The following is a 24,078-nucleotide window of genomic DNA, read 5'->3' as shown; positions in this document are numbered from 1 at the left end:
ACATGGGCTCGGAACTCAGCTGTCCCCTCAGAATGAGGAGGCCATGCCCCCGTCAGTAAGCTACCTTCAGAGAGTCGGGGTCTTCCCTCTAAGGACGTGGAATGGGGGTGGTGACACTTGGGGGTGAGGCTGACTGACAAAGGGTCACCCCTACTCTGGAGGCCGGGTCAACGTCACCTGGAGGCCCGCTCTTCCTTCCGCCCACCTTCCCCTCCTGGTCCTAGCACCACCTCAACCGTCCTTTGGTTCCTCTTTTTCCCGCCTTTTCGCTCCTCCTCTGCTGGAGCTGATTGGCTGCGCCAAAGCCACGCCCCTCTCTTTCCCCGCCTACTCTGGAGCTGACAGGAGCAGGGGCGTGGCCTCAGCGGACGTTGTGCCGCCCGCCGTTGGCAGGCTGCGCGCGGAAGCCCTGCACGGTCCCGGAAATCCCGGGAGTCTGGCGCCCGCCCCGCCCCTTTCCCTTTGAAGCTCTTGGACAAGGAGATACTTCTGCGGCGCATGCGCCGAGTCCAAGGAAAGAGTTGTGGAACAAGGCAGGCAGATTGCGCGTGCGCAGTCGACACAGGGCGTTAGAAGAAGGAAATGGACCCCGCTCAATGACCTAGGCATTGCGCATGCGTCTTACTGCGGACTGAAGCCGAACCTCGAAGGACCAGGACGCTTTTCTGCACATGCGCAGGAGGCTCAATGACAGTCGAACATTGGCTAAGGTGAGGGAAAGGGTGAAGGATTGCCTGGCCGGGGGTGGGCGGCCCTGCACCCCTATGTAGCCTTCCGAGCATATCCTATGCGCTTAAGATCCACCTGCCGCCTAGACCCCGCAGAGACTAGTTGTGCCACCACAGGGCTTCTGGGCCCGCAATACGCTCCAGGACTTGAAGACCTCTGACCCCTGCCTAGGACTCAGGCCAACTGAGCACTGTGGGAGGGGACGGACAGCAGGGCCTACGAGGCGGGCGGATGGGCTCTGCGCCCTTCCTGGGGTAGAAACGGACCCTGGAAGTTGGGACACGGAGGTGGAGAGGGCGCCTTTACCCCCAGATGACCTTTGACTTATGCCCATTTCCCTCGTTTAGGCTGCGGGGAAAGGGTCTGGCCATGCTGCATGTGACCCGAAGGGTCTGGGGATCCAAGGTCCGAGTATGGCCCCTGTTGCCCGCGCTCCTTGGCCACCCCCGGGCCCTGTCATCGCTGGCGGCCAAGATGGGGGAGTACCGCAAGATGTGGAACCCCACGGAGCCCCGCGACTGGGCCCAGCAGTACCGCGAGCGGTTCATCCCGTTCTCCAAAGAGCAGCTGCTCCGCCTCCTGATAAAGGTACCGCCCGTCCCGGGTCCGAGAGCCTGGGAACTACGAATCCCGGCAGGCCTCGCGGCGGTACAGCCCTTCATGCTATAGAGGGCTGCCTTGGTGCCCCCTGGGAGTTGTAGTTCCTGTTCCCTTTATAGGCCCAGGTGGGCGTGGAGTGAGTTGGAATGCAGGGGACTGACTTTTGAGATGCAGATAGATGCAGCAGCAGTTCCAGACTTTCGCTTGTTCTGGGGGCTGGAACAAGCACTCACTGGGGCATGGTTTTTCCCTCTACAAAATGGGATAATAATCATCCTCATCATTACTATTATTACTGCCTAATAATAATTATTATACCCACGAAGCTATAATTATAATGATATCACACAGAGCTCTTATTATATGGCACTGTGCTAAACATTTCCCACATATTATTCAATTATTGGACAACCCAATAAGAGAAGTACCACCATCATTCCCACTTTACAAATGAGGTAACTGAATCAGGAAAAGGGCAGTGACTCACCCAAGGTCATGACTAGTGGCCCAGATTTGAACCAAAGTGGTCTGACTCCACAGCAGGGCTGGGACAAGGGTGAGGCAAGTAGGCACTTGCTTGACCCTAACAGCTTACCCCACTATTGCCATCATACTTGTGATTATTCTGTATTATCATTCATTCATTTAATAATTATTGATTAAACACCTATATGGACTAAGTCCTGTGCTGGGCTTTATCCATACACAAAAGTATATATACACGCACATAAACACACGTGTATATATACGGACACACATAATCACATCACATTCTCACCATTGCTTTTTTGAGAAAAAGGGTATGATCGTCTGTTGCTGATAAGGAAACAGGCTCAGAGAAGTGATGACATTCACCCTGGGCACCGAGATAGGAAGCATAAAAAAGTGGTTAAATATGTGTGCTCTGGAGTCAGATAGGCCTGGATTGTAGTCTCAGCTTTTCTTTATACAGACAGTGTAGCCCTCAGCAAGTGACTTCTCTGAATCTAAGGGTCCCCTCTGAATAATGAGTGTTATAATTCCATCAACCTCCTTGCATCCTCTAGAGGATTATATCATGCCAGCAAACAGTGCCTGGCACACAAATAAGGAGTGACTCCTGGCCAGTAAGTGTCAAAGCAGGAACCTGAACATCTAGCTCTTCAAGTCATCTGTTTTTCACTCTCTGGAGCTACCTCAGTTTCTTGGCCAGTGAAATTGATCAACCCTTGTCCCTTCTAAAAAACGCCCAAATTTTAAAGAGCCAGAGCTCTGATTGTCTTTCTGAGTTGCCCAGGAAAGAATTCCTCCCCATGAGGAAGTAGGGAGAGGCCTAAAGAGAAGTTTTGCTTCCCGAGGTAACAGGAGTTCCATTCCAGTCCTGCGGAGAAGGCGGCTTTGGAGGAGTTCGTGACCCACGTGAACTTTTGCACCTTGTTCCACTACAATCACATCCTGGACCAGCTGCAGGTGAGGACAGGGCCCCTCTGGCCCTGTCATCCTTGTTTGCTTATCCATTCATTAAGCAAAAATTCCCTGAGCACTTACTTGGAGCCTGGCCCTGTTCTAAGCACCGGCAATGCAGCAGTAAGCAGAAGAGATGAAGCCGTGCCCTTGTGGAGGTGACATTCCAACTGGGGAGATGATAAATCAATAATTGTAAAATATGATACCCAGGAGTTGTAAGTGCTATTGAAGGTGGAATAGAGAGGGACGAGGAGGGCACCTGTTTTAGACAGGGTGGTCAAGGAAGCCTTCTCTGAGGAGGTGACAGGTGAGCTAAGACCTGAGTGAAGCGATGCAGCAAGCCCGATGGGTGTCTGGGGAAGGACGTTCCAGGCAGAGCGCAAAGCAAGTGCAAAGGCCCTGAGGTGAGAGAGGGCCTGGAGTGTTGGGGGAATGGCAATGGGACCACTGGCTGGAGGGAGAGAGGGCAGGAGGTGAGAGCAGAGAGGGAGTGGGGGAAAATTGTGCCTGGCCTTGTGGGCCATGCAGAGGACTTGGCTTTTATGCTAAGTGAGCTGGGAGCCGCCACAGGTGGGCTCTGAGCAGAGGAGGGTCATGAGCTGATTCAGGTGTCAATAGGATCCTTCTGGCTGCCATGTAGGGAACAGACGGTCAGAGGCAGGGAGATCTATTAAAGAGTCTATTATGTTTGTCCAAGTGAGAGATAATGGCAGCTCCCACAAGGGTAATAGCAGTGGAAGTGGTGAAAAGTGGTCAGACGCTGCTAATGGTCCGAAGGCATCAGCATTCGGCTGTGTGGGCGGGGCCTTGAAAGAGAGAGGAGTCAAGGGGGCCTCCAGGGGTTCAGGCCTGCTTCTCCCGAAGGATGCAGCTGCCACTTACTGCGACGTGGGAGACAGAGTCGGGGGCAGGAGACGGGTCTGTGGGGAAGATTGAGGGCTCAGTTTTGGACTCAGAAATTTGAGCTGCCTATTGGACAGCTCGGTAGAGAGAGGGACTTGAATGCGCACAGGCTGGAGGTCAAGGGAAGGGGCTGGGCTAAGAAATCACCCTGGAAGTATCTAGATGGTACTACATGCAACCACCAGGGGGATTAGTCCTGAGGAGTGAGTGCCAGTCCTGAGGTCGGGAAGGGGAACTGGAAGCAGTGAGGGGGCTGGACAAGGAGCCGTCAGAGAGAAGTAGAACTCCAGGAAACGGTGGAAGCCAAATTCTCAGCATCCTCCTCCTCCTTCTCTAGGGTCTTGTGTTGGGCGTCTCCAAGACCACCCTCAGATTCACTGATTTTCACAAGGGGCTCACAGAGCTCAGAAAAGCTGTTATGCTCCCAGTACTAGTTTATTACAGCAAAAGGAGAACAGACAAAATCACAAAGGAAAAAGGCAAGGGGAAGGGGTCCAGGAGAGACCAGGCAAGAGCTTCCGGTTGTCCTCTCCCAGCAGAGTCACCGGAACAGTGCTTAATTCTCTCATCAGTGATGCATGACAACACACAGGGTATCACCCACCAGGGAAGCTCACCTGAGCCTTGGTGTCCAGGGTTTTTAATGGTGGTTGGTCAGGCAGGCGTGGTTGACCATCTACGTGGCTGATCTTAGTTACTTAGTCTCCAGCCCCTCCAGAGGTCACACGGCTACTTCATGGCCCCACCATGAATCACATTGTTAGCATAGACTATCGGGTGTGGCCCAAGCCCCTGGTAAACCAAGATACTCCCATCAGGCAGGATAGTCCAAGGGCTTACAGGTTCCCTCCCAGGAGCCCACCAGTTCTTTGGAATGTGCAGGGTTTGGACGACGCAGTCCTGCCGAGTTAACCCTTTACCGCTCCTGCCCCCCTATAGCTCTCCTCTTTGCTTCGATGAGGGGCAACATAGGCCCCTCTGTGTCAGGCTCATCAACTCCTTCCTGCAGAACCGAGGAGCAGCTGCCATCAGCCCCATTTGCAGAAGCAGAAACTGAAGCTCCAAGAGGACCCAGATGTGCCCAAGGTCATACAGGTCCCAAGTGGCAGAGCTAGGATTTGCACCCCTGTCTCCTGGCCTCCAAGCTCTTCTTTGGGGCACTTTTTTAAAAAAGTTATTTAAAAATATATTATTATATAAACATTTAAATATATTGAAGCAGAAAGAATATACAGTGAAGACAGACATTCTCACTGACGCAGCAGATTTTAAACGGAGACGCTGAGAGGGTTGGGTAGAAGCACCAAAGGTGAGGGGGATACACTGGGTGACCATTTGCTGGTGACCTCAGTCCGTTGAGGAACCAGGCAAAGAACAAGAAGAGCCCAGTTCAGGCGCCAGCTTTGTCGTTCACTAGGCAGGCGTGCGGGTGACCTTGGTAGGTGACCTCTCTCTGCTCCTCCTTTCTCCTACGCATTTATTCATTGAATTCACTCACTAGATATTTACTGAGCACCTACTGTGTCCCCCGAATGGTTCCAGCCCCCAGGACACAGCGGTGAGCCTGAGATGTGTGTATCTGCCTCATGGCGGCATGTTCTAGTGAGGGAGACAGACCCTTGACAAGGTAAAGAAGTAAAATATGTTAAGAGGTGCTAAGTACCATGGATAGGGGTGCCAGATAAAGTACAGAACACCCAGTTTACTCATTTCCTACTGCTGGCATAGCAAATTACCATCAACTGGGTGGAGTAAAACAAGAGGTTTATTCTCTCAGAGCTCAGGAGGCTGGAAGTCCAAAATCACGTTGTTGGCAGGGTTGGTTTCTTCTGGAGGCTCGGAGGAAGGGAACCATCCTATGCTTCTCTCCCAGCTTCTGGTGGGTGCCGGCAATCCTTGGCTTGTGGACACATCACTCCAATCTCTGTCTCCATCTTCACATTGCCTTCTTCTCTGTGTGTCCTTTTCTGTCTCTTATAAGGACACTCTCATTGGATTTAGGGCCCACCCTGATCCAGTATGATCTCACTTTGATCCTTACCTTAATTATACCTGCAAAGACCCTATTTCCAAATGAGGTCATATTCTTTTTTTAAAAATTTATTTTATTTTATTTTTTTAATTTTTGGCTGCATTTGGTCTTTGTTGCCGCACGCGGGCTATCTCTAGCTGTGGCGAGTGGGGACTACTCTTCATTGCGGTGCATGGGCTTCTCATTGCTGTGGCTTCTCTTGTTACGGAGCATGGGCTCTAGGCATGCGGGCTTCAGTAGTTGTGGCATGCGGGCTCAGTTGTTGTGGCTCGTGGGCTCTGGAGCACAGGCTCAGTAGTTATGACACACGGGATTAGTTGCTCTGCGGCATGTGGGATCTTCCCAGACCAGGGCTCAAACCCGTGTCCCCTGCACTGGCAGGTGGATTCTCAACCACTGCGCCACCAGGGAAGCTCGAGGTCATATTCTGAGGTTCCAAGGGGACATGAATATTTAGGGGACGCTATTCAACCTTCTATACCCAGTTAAATTTGAATTTCAGATAAGATATGAATAGTTTTTTTTAAGTATAATTATGTCCATGTAATATAATCCTTATATATTGCATAGGACATACTTAAACTAAAAAATTATTTGTTGTTGATCTGAAAATCCAATTTAACTTGATGCCCTGCATTTTATTTCTTTTTGGCTAAATCTGGTAACCCTAATTAAGAAGAAAAAGAAATCAGAAGTATTTTTGCAATTTTAGGTAGGGTAGTCAGGGAAGGCCTCAGTGAGGGGGTGACATTTGAGCAGCGACCTGAAGGAGGCCAGAGTGAGCCATATGGAGATCTGTGGGAATGGTAAGTGCAAAGGCCCTGTGGCAGGGGTGTGCATGGCGTGTAAGGAGGAACAGCAAGGTGGCTGGTGAGCCTAGAGCTGAGTGCCCAAGGAGGACAGGGCTGAAGATGAAGTCAAAGAGGGGACCCGGGGCCAGATCCTGCAGGGCCTTGTGGGACGCAGTGAGGACTTTGCTTTGACTCTATGTGAGGTGGAAGCCAGGGGGGGGTTCTGTGCAGAGAATAGGCGTGAGCAGATTTAGATGACAACAGGCGCCCTCTGGTGGCCGTACCGGGAACAGACTGGGGGTGAGGATGGGAGATGGGAGCTGGGAGCTGGGAGTCCAGGGGGCGAGAAGTGGTCAGATTCTGGATCTATCAATATTCTGAATGTGTTGCCATCAGGATTTACTTATGGGCTGGAGAAAGAGAGGAGTCCAGGATGACCCAAGGCTTTGGGCCTGAGCACCTGGAAGGATGGGCTTGGCCTCTACTGAGATGGAGAAGATGGGGGGCACCGTGGGGTAGAGTGGGGGGGGAATTGGGGAGGGAGCAGGTTTGGGGAGGAGTTTCAGGACCCCAGTGTGGGACATAGAGGGCCTGAGAGGGGGGGGTGGGGACGGTCGTGAGTCAGACGCTCTCCCCCCCTGTGCAGGGATGAATTCAGACTATGAAGGCGAGGGTCTGTGTGAGTGGATGTCCACACTGACCTTGATGTCTGTACCAGGGTCTGTGTGCAAATTAGAAGAAAGCACCCCTTACCCTAGCCTGGGGCTGTCTAATATGATAGTCACTATGTACACGTGGCTGTGTAAATTTGAAATAATTGAAATTAAATAACAATTTAAAATCCCATTCCTCAATTATATCCACCACATTTCAAGTGCCCAGTGGCCATATGTGGCCAGCTTCAACCTATTGGATGGTGCACATGGAGATGTTTCCATCATTGCAGGAAGTTCTATTGGGTGGTGCTGTTCTATACCCTTTATTTCCTTATGAAAAGATGATAAATGTCTAGGTCTGCAGCATCTACAGTGGTACAATTTAGGTCTGGTACCTTTAGGAGGGGACATCTAGAATGGTTATTTTGTTGGAAGATAGGGATTAGAGGATGTTATTTTGTGGGCTCGTTGTTGGATTTGAGGCAACTGTGACATCCCTAAAGAAATGTCAAGTGGAGAGTTTGTATTAGTTCCTATAAAGCCTTAGCTGCTGTAACAAGCAGACCCCATAAGGCAATAGTTTAAAGGAAGTGAAGGATTCTTTGTCTCCCACTTAACAGCCTTGTGGTAAGTGGGCCAGGGTGGATAGGCAGCTCTGTTCCACGTGAGATGATGCCGGGATCCAAGTTCCTTCCATCTTGTTGTTCTGTCATCCCCTTAGGGCACTGTCTTCATCTCTGTGGGCTCAGAACTGGGTTGTAGGCAGAAGAGCATTCTAAGCTGGTAGAACAAGGCAAGAGTGTAAAGTGCAGGGGGGGCAAGAAGTGAGGGAGAAGGTGTACCTGTCACTTCTGCTCACGTTCTATTGATGAATTCTCCTAGCCACACCTAGCCTCTCAGAGGAAGATGAGAAATGTAGTCTATCTGGGCAGCCCCATGGCCGCCTTCACCTCTATTACTGTGGCAGAAGGGGAGGACAGAGCTCATGCACTGGAAATGGGTATTAGGTCTGGAACTTGGAGGAGAGGTCCGAAATGGAGATGTGGGTTAGGTAGTTATCTGCGCAGAGGTGCTGTTTAAGGGCAAGGGGATGGCAAGGCGACTTAGAGCGAGCTTGAGGGAAGAGAAGGGAAGAGGGCCTAGAATCAAGCCGTGGGGTACCCCATCATTTAAAGGATGGGGCCAGGAACATCCTTATGTGTACCCACAATCCCTCACGCAGTGACCTAGCTCATTTTTCTTCTCTCTGACTCTCTCCTCAGGCCTTGTATGACCCCATCAACCCTGACAGGGACACCCTTGACCAGCCTTCACTTACAGACCCCCAGCGTCTGTCCAATGAACAGGAGGTGCTTCGGGCTCTGGAGCCCCTGCTGGCCCAGGCCAACTTCTCCCCGCTCTCAGAGGACACCCTGGCCTATGCTCTGGTGGTCCATCACCCTCAGGATGAGGTCCAGGTGCTTGTCTTCCAGAGGAGAACCAAAACTCCCAGGACGCCTTGGGGTAGGGGTGAAGCCTTTGGGAAGCAGAGGCTGCTGGGAGTTGTAGTCCTGAACACAGGGCACCAGCCCTTGTGGCACCTTTGGTGAATTAGAAAAAGGCTCCTGTTTCTCAGGTCACTTCACTGCCATCTGTTGGAAAAGTATCATAAGATACAGGTCTTCTTAGGACTGGAGACTTTATCACCATCTGTGAGAAAACCAATACAGCTGCCCTTTGGTATGGGGGAGATTGGTTCCAGGACCCCTGTGGATATAAAAATCCCCGGATGCTCAAGTCCCTTATGTAAAATGGCATAGTATTTGCATATATATATGCACATTCTCCTGCATACTTTGTCATCTCTGATTACTTATAATACCTAATACAATGTAAATGCTATGTAAAGTAGTTGGTGGTACACAGAAAATTCCAGTTTTGCTTTCTGGAACGTTCTGGAAGTTCCACCCCTGGTCAGGAAACTAAGAAGATCCCATAAGCCATGTGGTGTGGCCAAAAGAAAAAAAAAAGTCAACAAAATTATAATAAAAATACTAAAATCTTCCAGATTTCCACATTTCAGTGATTTTTAAGATGTGCTTTTTTTCTGAAGTCATACTTTACTGTCTCTGAAATTGGGATGTGACTTACAAGGGGTAGTGTGAAATAGTTTAATTGGCAATATATTTTCCCTTTTAGTTGCTTCATAAAATAATAAATTATAGAGTATCTTAAAATCAGTGGCATCTTAGATTCTAGGAAATACGGTAATAAAGATGACTGTGATGTGAATGGCACCATCTTGGGTGGTGTGCCCTTGTGCAGTATACAACATGAACAACCATACATGACTGTTCTGCCTACACACTGGGTGATGATAAGCCTGGGAAGTGGGGGGCAGGGGATCATCGAGGGCAGGGGCATCTAATTCGAGTATCCCGCACTCACAGCCCAGCTTATGCTCAGCTGCCCCTGTTTCCTTCTTCCCCCTTGGCAGGTGACGATAAATTTGGACCAGTATATCTACATGCATTTCTGGGTCCTGGGCCAGCGAGTCGGGCAGATGCCCCGTAAGTCCAGCGTGGGCTTCAAGCATGGCTTCTTCAAGTCGTCGCCTGCAGAGAGGTGAGGCGGCCCTTGGTTTCCCAGCTGCAGCGAGAGGGAGCAAGGTTAGAGTCGAGAGGGGACTGACAGGTCAGTGTCTGGATTTGGGTGTCTGGGACCCGGGTGGGAAGTCAAGAAAGGGGGAGAGGTGAATCAAATACTGCCTTTTCTTTCCAAGGAGAAGTAAGAACTACAATTCCCAGGGGAAGAGAAAGGGTAAGGACATTTTTCTCCATTTTCCAAATGAGGAAAACTGAGGCTCAGAGAGGGAAGACCACATTCTGAAAAAGTGGTACCGCCAGGATTCTGATGAATATTATGTTTTTAACAGATATTCAAATACAGAGTAGGGTCAGGAGAGCCAGTGGAGTCACAGGAGTCACAGTCGGCCAGTGGACCTGTCAGTCACCCAGTCCTTCTGGAAATCAGTGTATCAAATACGGCTACGAATCCAAAAACAAAACCCAACAAACACCAAAGACAAAACGTCTCTTATATCCCTTAAACCAGTAATTCCACTTCCAGGAATCTATTCCGAGGACATACTTATACGTGCAGACTCTGTGTTTAATTATCTGTCTCTCATGCTGGACTATAAGCTCCACAAAGGCAGCTCCACAAATTCAGCGTTGTCTCTCCAGAGCTAAATAGCACTCCCCGGCACCTAGCAGATACTCTGAACTATATATAGCATTTGAATTTGAAAATTAGCTAAAGTAATAAACTATAATGGAAAAAAAAAAAAAAGAATAGAGGTACATGCATATATACCTGTGTAACTAAATCACTTCGCTGTACACAGGAAACTAACACAATATTGTAAATCAACTATACTTCAATTAACAAATAATAAAGAAGATAATTAACTAAAGAATCTTAGCTCTCATTTATCAAGTTCTTAAAATCAGAAGCAACCTACGTGTCCAATAATAAGGGATTGTATCGTGTCACTGATGCCTTATTGTTGGACGCTTACGTCTGACTTTCCTCCCACCATTGTTAATTAGCTTTTAAAATGGTGATGTGACTACAGGGCCAGAGAGAGTGTCCTAGGGTTGGAGTGGGGCTCCCTGGGGTGGTCCTGACCATCCTTGCCCCTTCATCTCTGCCCATCAGGAGATACTTTAAGCGGGTGGTGTTAGCAGCCCGAACGAAGCGGGGGCACTTGGTGCTGAAGAGCTTCAAGGACATGCCGTTGGAGGGCCTGGAGCAGCTGCTGCCCGAGCTGAAGGTGCGCACGCCCACCCTACAGCGGGCCCTGCTCAATTTCACGTTGGTCGTCTCGGGTGTGGTGTTCTTCGTCAATGTGGGCATGGTGGTGCTCTCCGACCTCAAGATGGCCACCTCCCTGCTGCTGCTGCTCTTCGCTGCCTTCATGGGCCTGCGGGCCTCCAAGGTAAGCGGCCCATGCCGCCAAGCCTGCTCCTTGGTGTTCAGCCAGGTCAGGCCACCCTATCGTTTTGTTTCTCTTTTTGTGGATTATTCCTGCCTCATGCTGTGCTTCCTTTCCTTTCCTTATTTACTCAATCCAACCTTGGGCAGGTTTCTTGATCTCTCTGTGCCTCGATTTCCTCATCTGGAAAATGGGTGTAATAGCAAGACCCGCCTGGTAAGGCTGTTGTGAGGAGGAAACGAGTGAATCTGTGAGGAACACTGGATACAGGGCTGGCATGTGGCTAGTGGGACACAAGTGTTCACAGCCACTCACTGCACACTTAGTGACGTGGGAAGGGTGTGTGTTTTAGAACCAGACTGCCTGGGTTTGAATCTAGTTCTACCGTGTTCTAGCTGTGTGACCTTTTATTTTTAGCTTTTTTTTTTTTTTTTTTTTTTTTTTTGGTGGCCACACCGCATGGCATGTGGGATCTTAGTTCCCCGACCAGAGATCGAACCCATTCCTCTGTAGTGGAAGTGTGGAGTCCTAATCACTGAACCTCCAGGGAAGTCTCTAGCTGTGTGACCTTGAACAAGCTGCTTAACCTCTCTGTGCCTCTTTAAAGTGGAGATGACAGTGGGGGTTGTTGTGAGGAGTAAATGAATTAATACGCATACAGTGCGGAAAACAGCCTGGCACATAGTACAGAAGGTATTATATGAGAGTTCGCCATTACCATTATTACTGTAATTATTACTGACTGGGCTCTTGTCTCCTGAGTCTGGGCTTCCCCATCCTGGCCAGGTGTCACTATCAGCAGGGGAGCTATTTTATAAATGCAGCCTCCTGTGTTCTAGCCCATATGGACTGAATTGGAAACTCTGGGAACAGGGCCTGTATTATTAACAAGCTCCCTTCCTGATTCCGCTACATGTGAGCGCAGGGCCGCCTCATCCAGTTGTGCAGGTTGTTCACCATCCAAGGATGCGTGGCCGAAGGGACGGTTGGGGGCTGGAATCCAACTTGTGCTTTACTTGCTGAGCCGCGAGCTCTGTCTCGAGGCTGAGGTGGCCTCAAGGGGCTGCCTTTTACTGATTCTCCCCAGGGTTGGCACTGGCCCCAGGAATGTGGACTGGCATGAAGTGTCTGTTGTACCCGATCATTCACTTGCTGGTTCATTGGTTTTCAAGCCGTTTTCAACCATCCCAGTGGGCTGGTAGGAAGCCTGGTTAATAAATCCCACAGATAATCAGCAGCCTGCGCTGGCTGAGAGGGTTTCAGGGGTAGGGGGGAGCACTTCCTACCTAGAACCAAGGGTCAGGTAGGATTGGAGGGAAGCTCTGAAAGGCGGGGATTGAGCCTTTCAGGGGGCTGGGTGAGCACAGCTTGGGGGGATCTCACAGTGATGGAGTCTGGGGTGCAGCATGGTGAAGCGAGGCCCCAGAGGGAGTGGTGAAGGCCTTGAATGCCAAGGCAGGGGCCCTGGACTTCATCCTCAGGGCAGGGGGCTATGGAAGGGCTGTAAGCATAGAGGGCGTGTGGCAACCACGGACAACAGTGGGGAGGGTGCCGAGCTGCTCTGGGGAGGACAGGACATACACAGTTCTAGCCCAGGGAGGACCATCCATGCTACCTCTCAGTGGCCCGTGGGGATGGAGGGTCCTGAGCCTCTTGGGCTCTGAAGCACCCAGTTTAAAGCCCAGTTCACTAGTTAATTTACTGCATCCCTTAGACATTTCCCATGCCCCAGGCTGAGCCCCCATGCCTTAACTTTATCATTTATTTATTTATTTATTTATTTTTAAATTTGGCTTGTGGGATCTCAGTTCCTCAACCAGGGATTCAGCCTGGGCCATGGCACCGAAAGCACCGAATCCTAGCCACTAGACCACCAGGGAACTCCCTCCATGCCTTACACGTGGGCCTCCCTGGCCTCTGTCCAGCTGCCCGCACAGCATCCATCTTCCCCTAAACCCCCTTGTCCTCCCGAGTTCCCCGTCTTGGGACAGATGCTCAGATCAAACACCCGGGAGGCTGATTTTGCTGCAGGATACACATCCCTCTTTCTCCTTCCACCGCCCCCCCCACCCCCACGAAAGACCTCGTCCACTTCCGTGGTTCCCACAAGCAGCTCCCCAGCATCTCCTAGATCGGGGTGCTCTGTGCTCAGCCTGAAGCAGCCACGTTGGCCAGGCGGAGGGCAGCATCTCTCCCACACCTGCTCTTCCTCCTGGTTCTCCATCTGTGGTTGACCCCGTTGTCCCCCAGTCACTGGCTAGACCCCTGGAAGTCGCCCTGGCCCTGCCCCCCAACCCGGCAGTCCTCAGCCCGTCCTTCCTGCCCCCCCACTCCAAGTCTCTGTGCCCATCTCCTCTCCTCTATCCTGGCTCCAGCTCAGACCCTCTTCCTAGCCCCCCTGTTGGTCCCCTCCAGCCCATCCCCATTGGCCCCGGGGCTGGCCCTGCTTCTCCCTTGCTCACAACTTGGCATCGGAGACCTTGCTTCCCCAGCCTCATCTGACACAATTCTAAGCTTCAGCTCTACCAAAATATAATTGTAGCTCCTCCCCCTGCTTCTCTTGTCTTCTCTCCCTTCGCATATGCTGTTCCTCCTTCTGAAATGTCCTATCCCTGTTATTGGGCTGACCAACCCTGCCTCAGCCCTTACCCTCAGCTCAGAGGCTCCAGAAAGCCCTCCCAGACTTCCTGGGCTGAGAAGGCTCCTGCTGTACTCTGGTTCACTGGGCGCCCCCTCAGCCCAGCACAGGGGAGGCCCGTGAGGCAGCCTGAGAAGGGTTATTGAGCTGGCATCCCAGAGATGCCTCAGGGCCGGGCCTGCCCTGGAGGGAGAGGTGTGGGGCACACGGACAGACAGCCACGTGCCTGACGGAGGTCGCAGCGGGCCCTGCAGGAACCCAAGGATGTATCTGCTCATCTGTGGGAAGTGATGACCATCCTGAACCTTGACAATGAGGCAGTGAGTGTTTCCCAAGAACAGCTAGAGCTGGCTTGGCCTGTTCCGAGGCCCAGAAGCCTGAGAGAGCAGGGTGTGCTCAGGGCAATGCTCGGGGTAAATTGACTAATTCAATGTGGGTTGCGTTCAGAGGGGAGAAGCAGGAGGTGAGTGGGAGAAAGCCTCAGGGGCCAGGCCATGGAGTTTGGACTCTCTGAGGGCACGAGGGAGCCATGGGAGGGCTGTGAGCAGGGGAGGAGCAGGGTCAGTTCTGGGGCTGTGCGGAGACAGGCTGGAGTGAGGAAGACTGAGGCCAGGGAGGAGGCCGGGGCTGTGCATTAAGTGGGCTGGAGGGGAGGGGACCCAGCAGAGAGAGTCCAGGCAGGAGGATGGAGCCAGATCCTGACAGGCTGGCGAGGAGGAGGCGAGGCTGGTGCCAGTGGTCTGGCCTGAGATGGGGTAGATGGTGGGGCCACCCCAGATAGGGACCCCAGGGGAGGAAGAAGCTGCGCGAGGAGCTGGGTGAGAGGAGACACCACACTCAGCGCGGGCCGCGTTGAAGGGAACATCCAGGTGGCCAGCGGTGAGCCCTCTCCAGGGAGAGGTCTGGCCTCACCTGCGTGCCGCGGAGTGGCACGACCTGCTCACTTAACCTGCGAGAATTCTACTCCATAAGCTTGGCAGAAACAGGCACACAACCCAACGTGTTTTTCATACCAGACAGTCCCGAACGCACGCAATTCCTGCATCTTGCCTCCAACCAAAGAAATGGAGATTTGGTCCAATGCGGGGACGTAAACCAACTGTGCTGGCCATTTCAGCGATCTTCCAGGGCTGTGTTCATTTCAGAGGCATTTCACCTCAGGTCTCCGGGTAAGGTGGGCAACACTCTATGGGCAGAAGATACTTGTGTTTCAAGGACCAGCATCCAGCAAGGGGTGTGGACGAAGATGTGTAGCTAATGTTTAAATGCTTGTGACTGGCCAGCCTCTGTGCCAAGTGTTTTATTAACTTACGGAGCACTTCCTGTCATCTGCCTTGGTTCACAGACAGCGCTACCCGAGGACTTAGGTCTTAGCCACAGCCTCACGGCTGGAGGGGGGCAGAGATGGGACTGGCATCCAGGCCTGTGGGCTGCAGGACCCAGCAGCCTTGAACTCATCTGGTGGATGAGAAGATAAATCTGGGTGGAGGTTCTGAGTGTGAGCCCCAGAGGGCACTGGTGGGCTCTCATTTCCCTCCTTAGGGCCAACAAGGATGGGGAAAGGGGTCCAGGTGAGGTGGGGCCAAAGGTGGGGAAGGGGGGCAGCCAATAGACAGCTGGGCCTCAGACGTGGTCCTCCCTCCCTTCTCTGAAAACAGCTCATCAAGTATTTGTTGTCCGTTAACACTTCTCTTTGACAATTTAACATTTAAAACCTTTTTTTTTATTTTTATTTTTATTTTTTTATTTGTTTTTTTTTTTTTTTTTTTTGTGGTACGCGGGCCTCTCACTGTTATGGTCTCTCCCCTTGCGGAGCACAGGCTCTGGACACGCAGGCTCAGCGGCCATGGCTCACGGGACCAGCCGCTCTGCGGCATGTGGGATCTTCCCAGACCGGGGCACGAACCCGTGTCCCCTGCATCGGCAGGCGGACTCTCAACCACTGCGCCACCAGGGAAGCCCCTCTAAAACCTTTTTTTTAATTATGGAAAAGTTCAAACAGATGCAGAAATAGAATAGTATAATAAGCTCCCTTGTAGCCAGCACCAGCGTCAACAGTTAGCAACAGTCAATCAGGTTTCACCTAAAGACCGCCTCCCCGACCACTGGATTATTTTGAAGCAGATCCTACACGCATCATCTGGGAACACTTCAGATGATGGATTAAAAAAAAAAAAAAATCACTGTAACAAAAAGTGCCCAGACTAAAACTCCTATGGTCCGGAAATCCTCGAACACATCCATTAATACGTGGCTCAGATGAGCAAACCAGGGGCGAGAGCATGTGGGTTAAACATACAAATACCCAGGCCCCAGTCCTGGGGACCTGAACCGAAGACGTCTGGGGAGGTCTCTGGAGCCCTCGGGAAGGGCTGTACCAGCGTAAGTGACCCAGGGGTGTGTATATGGGTGAGGGTGCGTGCTGGGTGTGTGTGGGGGTGTTTGGATGGGGGTGTGGAGCCCCAGCACGGCCCTGACCCTCCCGGATCTCGTCTGGCCTGCAGATGTTCGGACAGCGGCGCAGCGTGCAGGCGCTGGAGCTGGCGCACATGCTCTACTACCGCAGCACGTCCAACAACTCGGAGCTGCTCAGCGCCCTGGCCCTGCGCGCGCAGGACGAGCACACCAAGGAGGTGCTGCTGGCGCACAGCTTCCTGGCCCGGCGGCCCCGGGGAGCGCGGGGCCAGACGGAAGGTAGGACTGCGGGTGCCAGGTGGCCCCACACTGCCCCGCCCCTTTTCAGCCCCGCCCCCGCGAGGCCCCGCCCCATCCCAACGCTGCCTGGCTCAGACGTGGCCCCACCTGGAACAAACTCCACCCTGCCCCTACTGGGTTGAGACTACCGTTAGTCCCAAGTGGCCCTGCCCCAGTGAGACACCATCCCCACGATGCCCACCTCCCAGTCCCGGCTCGAGCTGGTGAACCCGATTCAGCAGTCGGGACCCCTGACCCAGCTTCTGCTCTTCCCTGGGGTGACCTCCCTCTCCTAACCTCAACCTCGATAGGAGTCTTGGATCAGGCTCCTGTTGTCGCATGCTCCCCACTCCCCGCCCGCTACGTCCTATACGTGAGCCCAAACACTTCCTACAAGACACCCGTATCCGTCACCTGTGTAAGCGCCCTGAGCAAGAGTCCCTGGCTTGTCCCCAGATGAGAGCCACAAAGCTGGGCCTCCTAGGCTTTGTCCCACGCCCCTAGGCTTCTTCCAAAGCCAGACCCCTCTTATTCGTTGTGCTGCGCCCTCCCTGCTGCCCGCTCTCAGTCCTTCCGGGTCTGTCTGACCTCCTCACAACACCTGCCTCTCCCTCTGCAGAGACCTCCCAGTGGCTCCAGTCGGAGGTGGAGAACTGGCTTCTAGCCCGGTCAGGCTGTGACGTGGCCTTCAACGGAACTCGGGCCCTGGCCCACCTGCAAGCCCTGACCCCCAGCATCGGGAGGTCCCCGCCCCCGGGTTTCCCCAAACTAGGCCCGCTCGCTGTCACTTCCCCCAAGGCCGCACCGCCCAGCACTGACGAGCCCTCATCGAAACCGCTCAGCCCGGCCCCGCCCAGCCAGCTGGTTGGGAACTAAGCTCCGCCTCCTCCCCGACAAGCCGTCAGTCATGGCTACGATGCTTCACCACTCCACAACCTCCAGTTACTCATTACTACTTAACGTTACTCTGTTTTCTTAAGCAGAGTCGCCCATCAAGGCAGCCTGCTGTTGCTAGGCCCCCTCTTCGGATAAACAGCCAATCAAGGCTTTTTGGCTCTGCTTCTGTTCCATCTTGGTTCCCCGCCCCCCCCCGCCCGCAAACATTTAAACGTGGTGCCAGCCAATCACAGCTGTGCAACGCTACAAACCACCAGGCACAGTTGTTGAACTGTGCTCTCCCGAGGCTATATATCACTGCCTTTTTAGCCTGTACCGGGCAAACTGCCCATCGTGTTCACCGAGGCGGAGCTCCAGCCCAGGTCCAATGAGAACCTTTTAGCCCGGTTCTCTGGCAAGCCGCCAATGACAGCTGTTGGGCGCAACCAACCTAGGGCAGCCAGTTGTCCCTGCGTGGAAGCAACCAATCAGAATGTTTAGAGGAGACCCGATCTTTCTATCAATTGCAGCTTCTTATAAGGCAGGCCATTTCGTCAAGTGTCGATCAGCTTGTCCAGGCGGAAGGGGTTGGGAGCTTTGTGCCAGGCAGAAAGCTGGGCCAGGAGGAACCAGAAACCATCCTCACCCCAAGGCTCACGTCCACTCAGGCCCCAACAACGAAACTCAGGCGCCTTCCCTGCCCAGATCCCTTACCCTTTCTACAGAAACTACCTCAGCCTGGATCTTGCCTCCACCAGTGGCCTGTGCAATATTTACTGGTCTATCAATGTCTCCCCTGTCCCGTCTCCCAAAGGAATAAATCATGTTTCATAAATCTGGATGAGTGGGGTAGCCGCAGGGGTTGGAGAGAAGGAAGGCATTGGAATCCTGGAAAGAAGAGACTCTGGGTCTTGGGGGAATGCATTTTGGGTGGGTCCCGGGCAAAGAAAGCTGTAGTACTAGAGAGAGACTGGGCTTGGAGTTGGTGAAATAGAGTGGCTGTGGGTCACAGAAGAGGATCTTAGGGAGGACCTGACTCCTGAGCAGAGCCCTGGTTCCCCAAAAGACTGAGTCTTCTGAACACAGAAGATAGGGCAGATTGTTCACTGCACAAAGACACACAGCCAGGAGGCGGGTTGGTGTAAAAGCCAGCCTCTCCCCGTCCCACTTGTGTCTTGATGTGGGGTTGAGTAAGCCTGGAGAAGGGGGGGTGTCATCTAATTTTTACTCAGGTGTCATATGGATTAGAGGCGGCATTTGGAGAGGGTGGGGGAAGAAGAGGGGTTGGGTTCCAAGAGGGAAATGGAAAAGTGTCTTCTCAGAGGAAGTGTCAGAGGGAGAAAAAAAAGAGACCAACTGTTACCAACCAGGGTTCTTGGCCTCCTTAATCAATAGAAATTGATCAGAGGCCAGATAAGAAATTCAGGCAAGGCTTTATTGGGGTCCCTGCTGCAGCAGGGGGGAGCGAGAACAAACGACAGTTTCCCTTGAAGTGGGGTGAGCTAGTCCCTTCTATGGGGTGAGGGTAGGGGTGTGTCCAGGGGTTGGGCCAGAGGAGTGGCTTAGGTGGCTTGCCCACCCCTTCAGTGGTGTGTGCAGTGGGCATGCGCAGTACCCTGCTTTTGCTCCTGGTTCTTCAGAAGTGGCAGTTGGGCTTTTTGATCTCTTCGTATCTTGTTGTCCAGAACTTGCCCCAAGTGCACATGCACGCAGTTAGTCCCCTATAGTTTCTTTGTATTTTGTAGTTGGAGGAAATGTTTGTCCAGGTGCAAGCAAGGTAGCAAAGGGTCCCAGGTCCCAGCCTGTCTAACAGCAATCTAGAACAAGACACACAGCCTTGCTGGTTGAGAGAGAGAGACCCTTGGCCAAAGAGAGAGAACTGGAAACACAGATTCCTGGCTCTTACCTAGAAGTGCCTGAAGGTCTAGTCTTGGGAGGAATCCTGAGTTTTGAGACCGGAGGGCCCGGGGGCCTCGGGTCTGTGGAAGGGGAAGAAAGGCTGCTGGGACCGCGGGCTCCTGTATCCCAAGTTAGAGAGAGATGGGGGCCTGGAGCTAGACGTTCTGAAGACCAAGCTGCTGATGATGGGGGCTGTCCCCATTCAGGAAAGATCAGGCACGAGCAGCCTGGGTCCCAGAAGAAGGAAGGAAGGAAGGAGGCAAAGGTAGAACGAGCGGTTAAATGGTTTTATTTTCTGGAGGCGGGGTGGGGGTTTCGGGGTGAGATGGAGGGGCCGGGATCCGGCTGGGGAGCCGAGGGGACGCGCGGCCCTCACTCCCGTTTCCGCAAGTGGATGTAGATGATGCCGCTGGCCAGGGCGAGGGGGAAGGCCACCCAGGCCAGGGCGAAGCAGTAACCGAAGCTGCCCCCTGATGGGCGCTCCGCCAGGATCTCCTCGGCGTGAATGGCGTAGATCAGCGCCCCGGTAAACACCGCCACGCCTGTGGGGAGATGGGAACCACGCGTCACGCAGGACCCGCACAAGAAGACTGCATTTCCCAACAAGCCACGGGCCAAAGAAGCCGCGGGAAGGCGAGTGCGCAGCACCGCTGCCTGCTGGGAGTTGTGGTTCGCTCTCCCAGTGCCGTGCCTCGGGGCCACTGCAGACTGGCCTTGGGCAATTTAGTTAATTTTTTCGGGCCCCCCTTACTCATCTATTAAATGGGACGAAGATACCTACTCATCCATCCATCCATTCAAGGAATACTTTTGAGCACCTTTCTACAAGCCAAGCGCACAGATAGTGAATTAATAGAACGAGAGGGAACCTAGAAAGATAATGTTCCCAAAAACTGATGACTATGATTAACTTAGTCCTTTGCACCTGAAGTCAAAAAACTGAAAAGTACATAAAACTCCCTGAAGTGTCTGATACTTAGTAGGTCCACAAGAAACAGCAGCTGGCTGACATTATAAAACCACTACTATTATGATTCAGAGTTCTCTCCTGGCGAATTAATTAGCTACCTATCCCTGCTGGCCCCCCTTCATCCCTGGGATCTAAGTTATTTGTCCACACCCCCTTCCCCAGCCCTGGCTCCTTGAAGCCCTAAGTGCCAGTTCCCCCATAACTCAGAGCTGCACACCACAAACCACCAAGTCACTGAAAACTACAACTCCCCTAAGGCCCTGGGGCAGAGAGGTAGCCAAGGGAGGAAGCTCAGGTGGTCTTTGGGTTGTTGAGAATTGTTTTCATTCATCAGATGTCTATTCTCAGCTCCCCCCCACCACACACACACACATTCTCACAGGCCTCCTCCCTTCCCTTCAATTCCCAGGGAACAGTGCTCACTGGTGCAAAGCTGGCAGAGGCCAGTGGCATAGAAGAGCCCTCCTCGCCGCATGGTGTAGAGCTGGAACATGAACAGGATGAAGGACAGACAGCAGAGGATGAGGGAAAGCACCATGAGGACCTGTACCGCCTTCAGCCAGCCTGCAATAGGAGACAGAGGTGGAAGTCACAGCAGGTCCAGAGTTCCAGCTCCACCTGCTTGCTCGTCATTGCCCCCACCAACCCTTCTTCCATTTAGAGACATACCTTAGATACTTAGTAGTATCACTTATATCGACCTCAATTCCTGTAACTTTCCTAAATTCCCTTATCAGTTCTAGAAGCTGTTTGCAGATTCTTTAGGATTTTCTATATAAAGATGTTCACTGGGAATCAAGACGTTTTTACTTCTTCCTTTCCCATCTTTATGCCTTTTATTTCTTTTTCTTGCCTTGTTGCTTTGGCTACCTCCAGTACAATGTTGTATAGAAGGAGAGCAGAAATTCTTACTTGCTCTTAGGCAAAAAGCATTTAATCTTTCACCTTGACTTCAAAATTTCTATGGATGCAGCTCCGCTCCTTTAGAACTCAGATGCACCTGGTCCCACTTCTTTAGAACCTTAGAAGGATTCAGCCTCACCTCTTTAGAAACTTACTGTGGTCCACCCCATTGGAACTTGGACAGATTGGTCCCAGCCACCCCTTCAGAACACCTGTCTCCTTAGAACTTTGGAAACATAATCATATCTTCTCAGAATCTTGGGAGCTTTTCCCCCTTTCTTTAAACCTATAGCATGTGACCTCCATTCCTTCTGAATCATAGGGAGTGGGGCTTTTAGCCCATCCTCTTTAGAATATGAGTATACTTCCCCCTAGCATCCAGATAGATGGGTCATCATACATCAGCTTCAGTCACTCAGCATGGGGACCCAGACCCGCCCACTCAAACCTTGGGGGGTTCCCAATGCTTGGTCCCAGGAGGAGACTTGGGGTTACCCCTCCCTTTTGCAGACCAGTTTCCAATGCCCCTCACCCCTCACCATTCTCGCTGACATTACTGCAGGCCCACGTTTTGTTGTCACTGTTCCATGTGCAGTCGTACCAGAGATTCAGGGACTCCTTCCCGGGGAGGGCCCACCAGGACTGGGATGGACAGAGGAACAAGGACAAAGTTAGGGAGACTAGGAAGGGTTAGGAAAAGGGCAAGGTGCCATGGGAAAGCAGGGATTTAGTAGGAAAGTGGGGCCACGGAGAGGCACGTAGGGTGGAGGCAGAGCTCAGAAGGGTGAGTGCTAGGGAAAGGGGGCGGGGCCCGAGTGCCTTTAGTGGAGGGGCGTGGCAGGAGTCTGCAGGAGAGCAGGAGACTCCTACTCCAAGTAAGCTTACCTTGTCCAAAGTGGCCACGAAAAGCAGGATGAGAATGAGGATGTGAAGGGCAGAGACCACCAGCAGGAGGAGTGACATGGCTGCTTTGGAAGCCTGGGTGGGGACGTCAGGAGACCATCACATCAAGAGGTTGGCACAGGGGCGGGGGACATGTCTGAATTCTGGTGGAGAAGGGAGCTGAGTCCAGACTCCCAGGTCTAATGGAAAAGGGGGCTAGGAGCCCCGGACTCCCGGTCTGAGAGAGGAGGAGGCTGCGCTCCAGACTCCTGGGTTTGAAGCAGGAGGGGGCTGGGGGCCCGGGGCCCGGACTCCTGAATTCCCCAGGGCCTGCAGGGGGCCAGGGATGGACACTCGGGTCCGGGAATGAGTAGGACTAGCAATGTGGCCCCCATCTCCTCAGAGCCCTGTCCCTGGGCACATATGGGCCAGGTTCTGAAAATTCATATTGCCGCCTGTTCAGATTCATCAGAAGCTGGGGTCTGCCCCCAGAAACAGGCATCCTTGAGTCACCACACTCCTCTCCTGGGGTGGGGGGAGGAAGGGGGACCCGGTGAGTCAGCTGGTCGGTGACTCATCTCGCCCCTTTGCCTCCCAAACACCAGGGAAACCCCAGCCCCTGGCTATGCCCATGAGGTCCCCACCCCACCCTGCTGCCAGACTAGTGTCTACTGGACACCTTGTAGGGAAAGTGGACAAGATCCGTGTTGGGAGTGGGGAGAGGCCCGAGAAGGAGGCGCCAGCTTCCCATGACCCTTCAAGTGTCCAGAAAGGGCGGGAGAGGGGTGGGGGGAGGTGGCTGAAGGGTCCCCCGACTCTGCTTGTTCTCACGAGAAGCCCTGACCTCAGGGTCCTCGGGGGGGAGTGGACAGCCACAGGATAAAAACGGCAGGAAGTTTTCGGGTGGGGAGGCTCTGCTGGGAACCCTCAAACTCTGCCGGGCTCCACCCCTGCCCAAGTCTCCACCCCAAGTGCGAAGAGATCACTTCTTAAACTACAAGGATTTCCAAGCTTCTCCCAAGCTGGGGGTCTCCTTTCCAAACTGCTGCACACCCAGGTAAAGAAACAAATCCCAGTCTGAATAACGGATTGGAAACTTACCGAGCGCGGCGGAAAAAGTCAGAGTTGAGTCAGTCTGGTCCCTCGCTTGGGCCTCCGTGCCCCGCCCTTCTCCTCCCTCCTTCCACCCTGTCGAGGCCCCCGCCTCTCGCCGCCTTTCTCCCTCCCTCCCTCCCTCCCTCTCCCCTCTTGCTCTCTCCCTCCTTCTCCCCTCCAATCCCGGAACTCTCTCTCTCTCCCCTTCTCCCTCTATCCCTCTCCCCCTCTCCCCCTCTCCCTCTCTCCCTCTCTCCCTTTCTCTCTCCTTCTGCCTCTTGTCTCTCTCGGTCCTGTCCTCACTGTCTGTACCTCCTTCCTCCTCTCTCACCTCACTCTCCTGGTTTCTCTTTCTCTGCTCCTCTCAATATATACTGACCCTTTTATACCCACCCTCACCACACCCAGCTGAGGTCTGCAGCCAGAGGGAGGGCCCAGGCACTCGGGTTCCTCATTCTCTGGGCCCCCACCCACTGCCCCCAGACAGGCATCTTCTGGGGCTCCCTCCTGCAGTTGAGATGATGCGTCCTTGGCAGGAAGGGAACAGAGCTGGGGCCCTCAGGTGGGGCAAGCATCAGGGGTGGGAGGATTTGATTCTCAGGCCTCTGCTCTGGGACTGGTCCTGGGACTGATGTCTGCTTTCCTTTTTTTTTTCGGTACGCGGGCCTCTCACTGTTGTGGCCTCTCCCATTGCGGAGCACAGGCTCCGGATGCGCAGGCTCAGCGGCCGTGGCTCACAGGCCCAACCGCTCTGCGGCATGTGGGATCTTCCCCGACCGGGGCTCGAACCCGTGTCCCCTGCATCGGGAGGCGGACTCTCAACCACAGCGCCACCAGGGAAGCCCTAATGTCTGCTTTCCTTGGATTAGGAATGAATCCTCAGAGGGATGGGAGACTGGGCATGAGGCCAGATTCCTGCAGCGTGGAGTGAGCTGAGGGCTGGTGGCGTTGGTACCACGGTGGGGGTCAGGGGATGGGAAATGGGGAA

The 24,078-nt window shown here is 53.1% G+C and overlaps 3 protein-coding genes across 6 annotated transcripts in view; 2 read left to right on the top strand and 1 right to left on the bottom strand.

Moving 5' to 3' along the window:
• The first annotated feature begins 672 nt into the window (after window positions 1-672).
• TMEM143 (transmembrane protein 143) lies at window positions 673-18,176 on the top strand. 2 transcript variants are annotated; one of them, XM_081215427.1, is made up of 8 exons: window positions 673-710; window positions 1,077-1,317; window positions 2,674-2,778; window positions 8,420-8,614; window positions 9,634-9,761; window positions 10,857-11,136; window positions 16,276-16,465; window positions 17,085-18,176. In XM_081215427.1, the coding sequence occupies exons 1-8, from the start codon at window positions 688-690 to the stop codon at window positions 17,339-17,341; spliced, it is 1,419 nt and encodes a 472-aa protein (XP_081071553.1). In that variant the 5' UTR covers window positions 673-687; the 3' UTR covers window positions 17,342-18,176. The 2 variants fall into 2 exon arrangements, with proteins under 2 accessions (XP_081071553.1, XP_081071552.1); XM_081215426.1 differs by lacking the exon at window positions 673-710 and having other exon boundaries at window positions 866-1,317.
• Window positions 18,177-19,513: 1,337 nt separating this feature from the next.
• On the bottom strand, window positions 19,514-23,234 carry EMP3 (epithelial membrane protein 3 (MAM blood group)). Of its 2 annotated transcripts, none has more exons than XM_081216537.1 (5): window positions 23,097-23,234; window positions 21,999-22,159; window positions 21,653-21,755; window positions 20,634-20,774; window positions 19,514-19,782 (listed from the first exon to the last, which is right to left on the bottom strand). In XM_081216537.1, the coding sequence occupies exons 2-5, from the start codon at window positions 22,074-22,076 to the stop codon at window positions 19,613-19,615; spliced, it is 492 nt and encodes a 163-aa protein (XP_081072663.1). In that variant the 5' UTR covers window positions 22,077-22,159; window positions 23,097-23,234; the 3' UTR covers window positions 19,514-19,612. The 2 variants fall into 2 exon arrangements, with proteins under 2 accessions (XP_081072663.1, XP_081072662.1); XM_081216536.1 differs by having other exon boundaries at window positions 21,999-22,091; window positions 23,097-23,232.
• The window catches only part of ODAD1 (outer dynein arm docking complex subunit 1), a 30,816-nt gene continuing 28,903 nt past the window's right edge, over window positions 22,166-24,078 (top strand). For both annotated transcript variants that reach the window (XM_081216534.1, XM_081216530.1), the window contains exon 1: window positions 22,166-23,052. The gene's annotated coding sequence lies outside the window, so the exon portion shown is untranslated. The remainder of the gene's footprint in view (window positions 23,053-24,078) is intronic.

Source organism: Mesoplodon bidens, assembly GCF_964165515.1.
Source record: "Mesoplodon bidens genome assembly, chromosome: 18".
Lineage (NCBI taxonomy): Eukaryota > Metazoa > Chordata > Mammalia > Artiodactyla > Ziphiidae > Mesoplodon > Mesoplodon bidens.
This window is presented reverse-complemented; position numbering and strand designations above follow the sequence as displayed.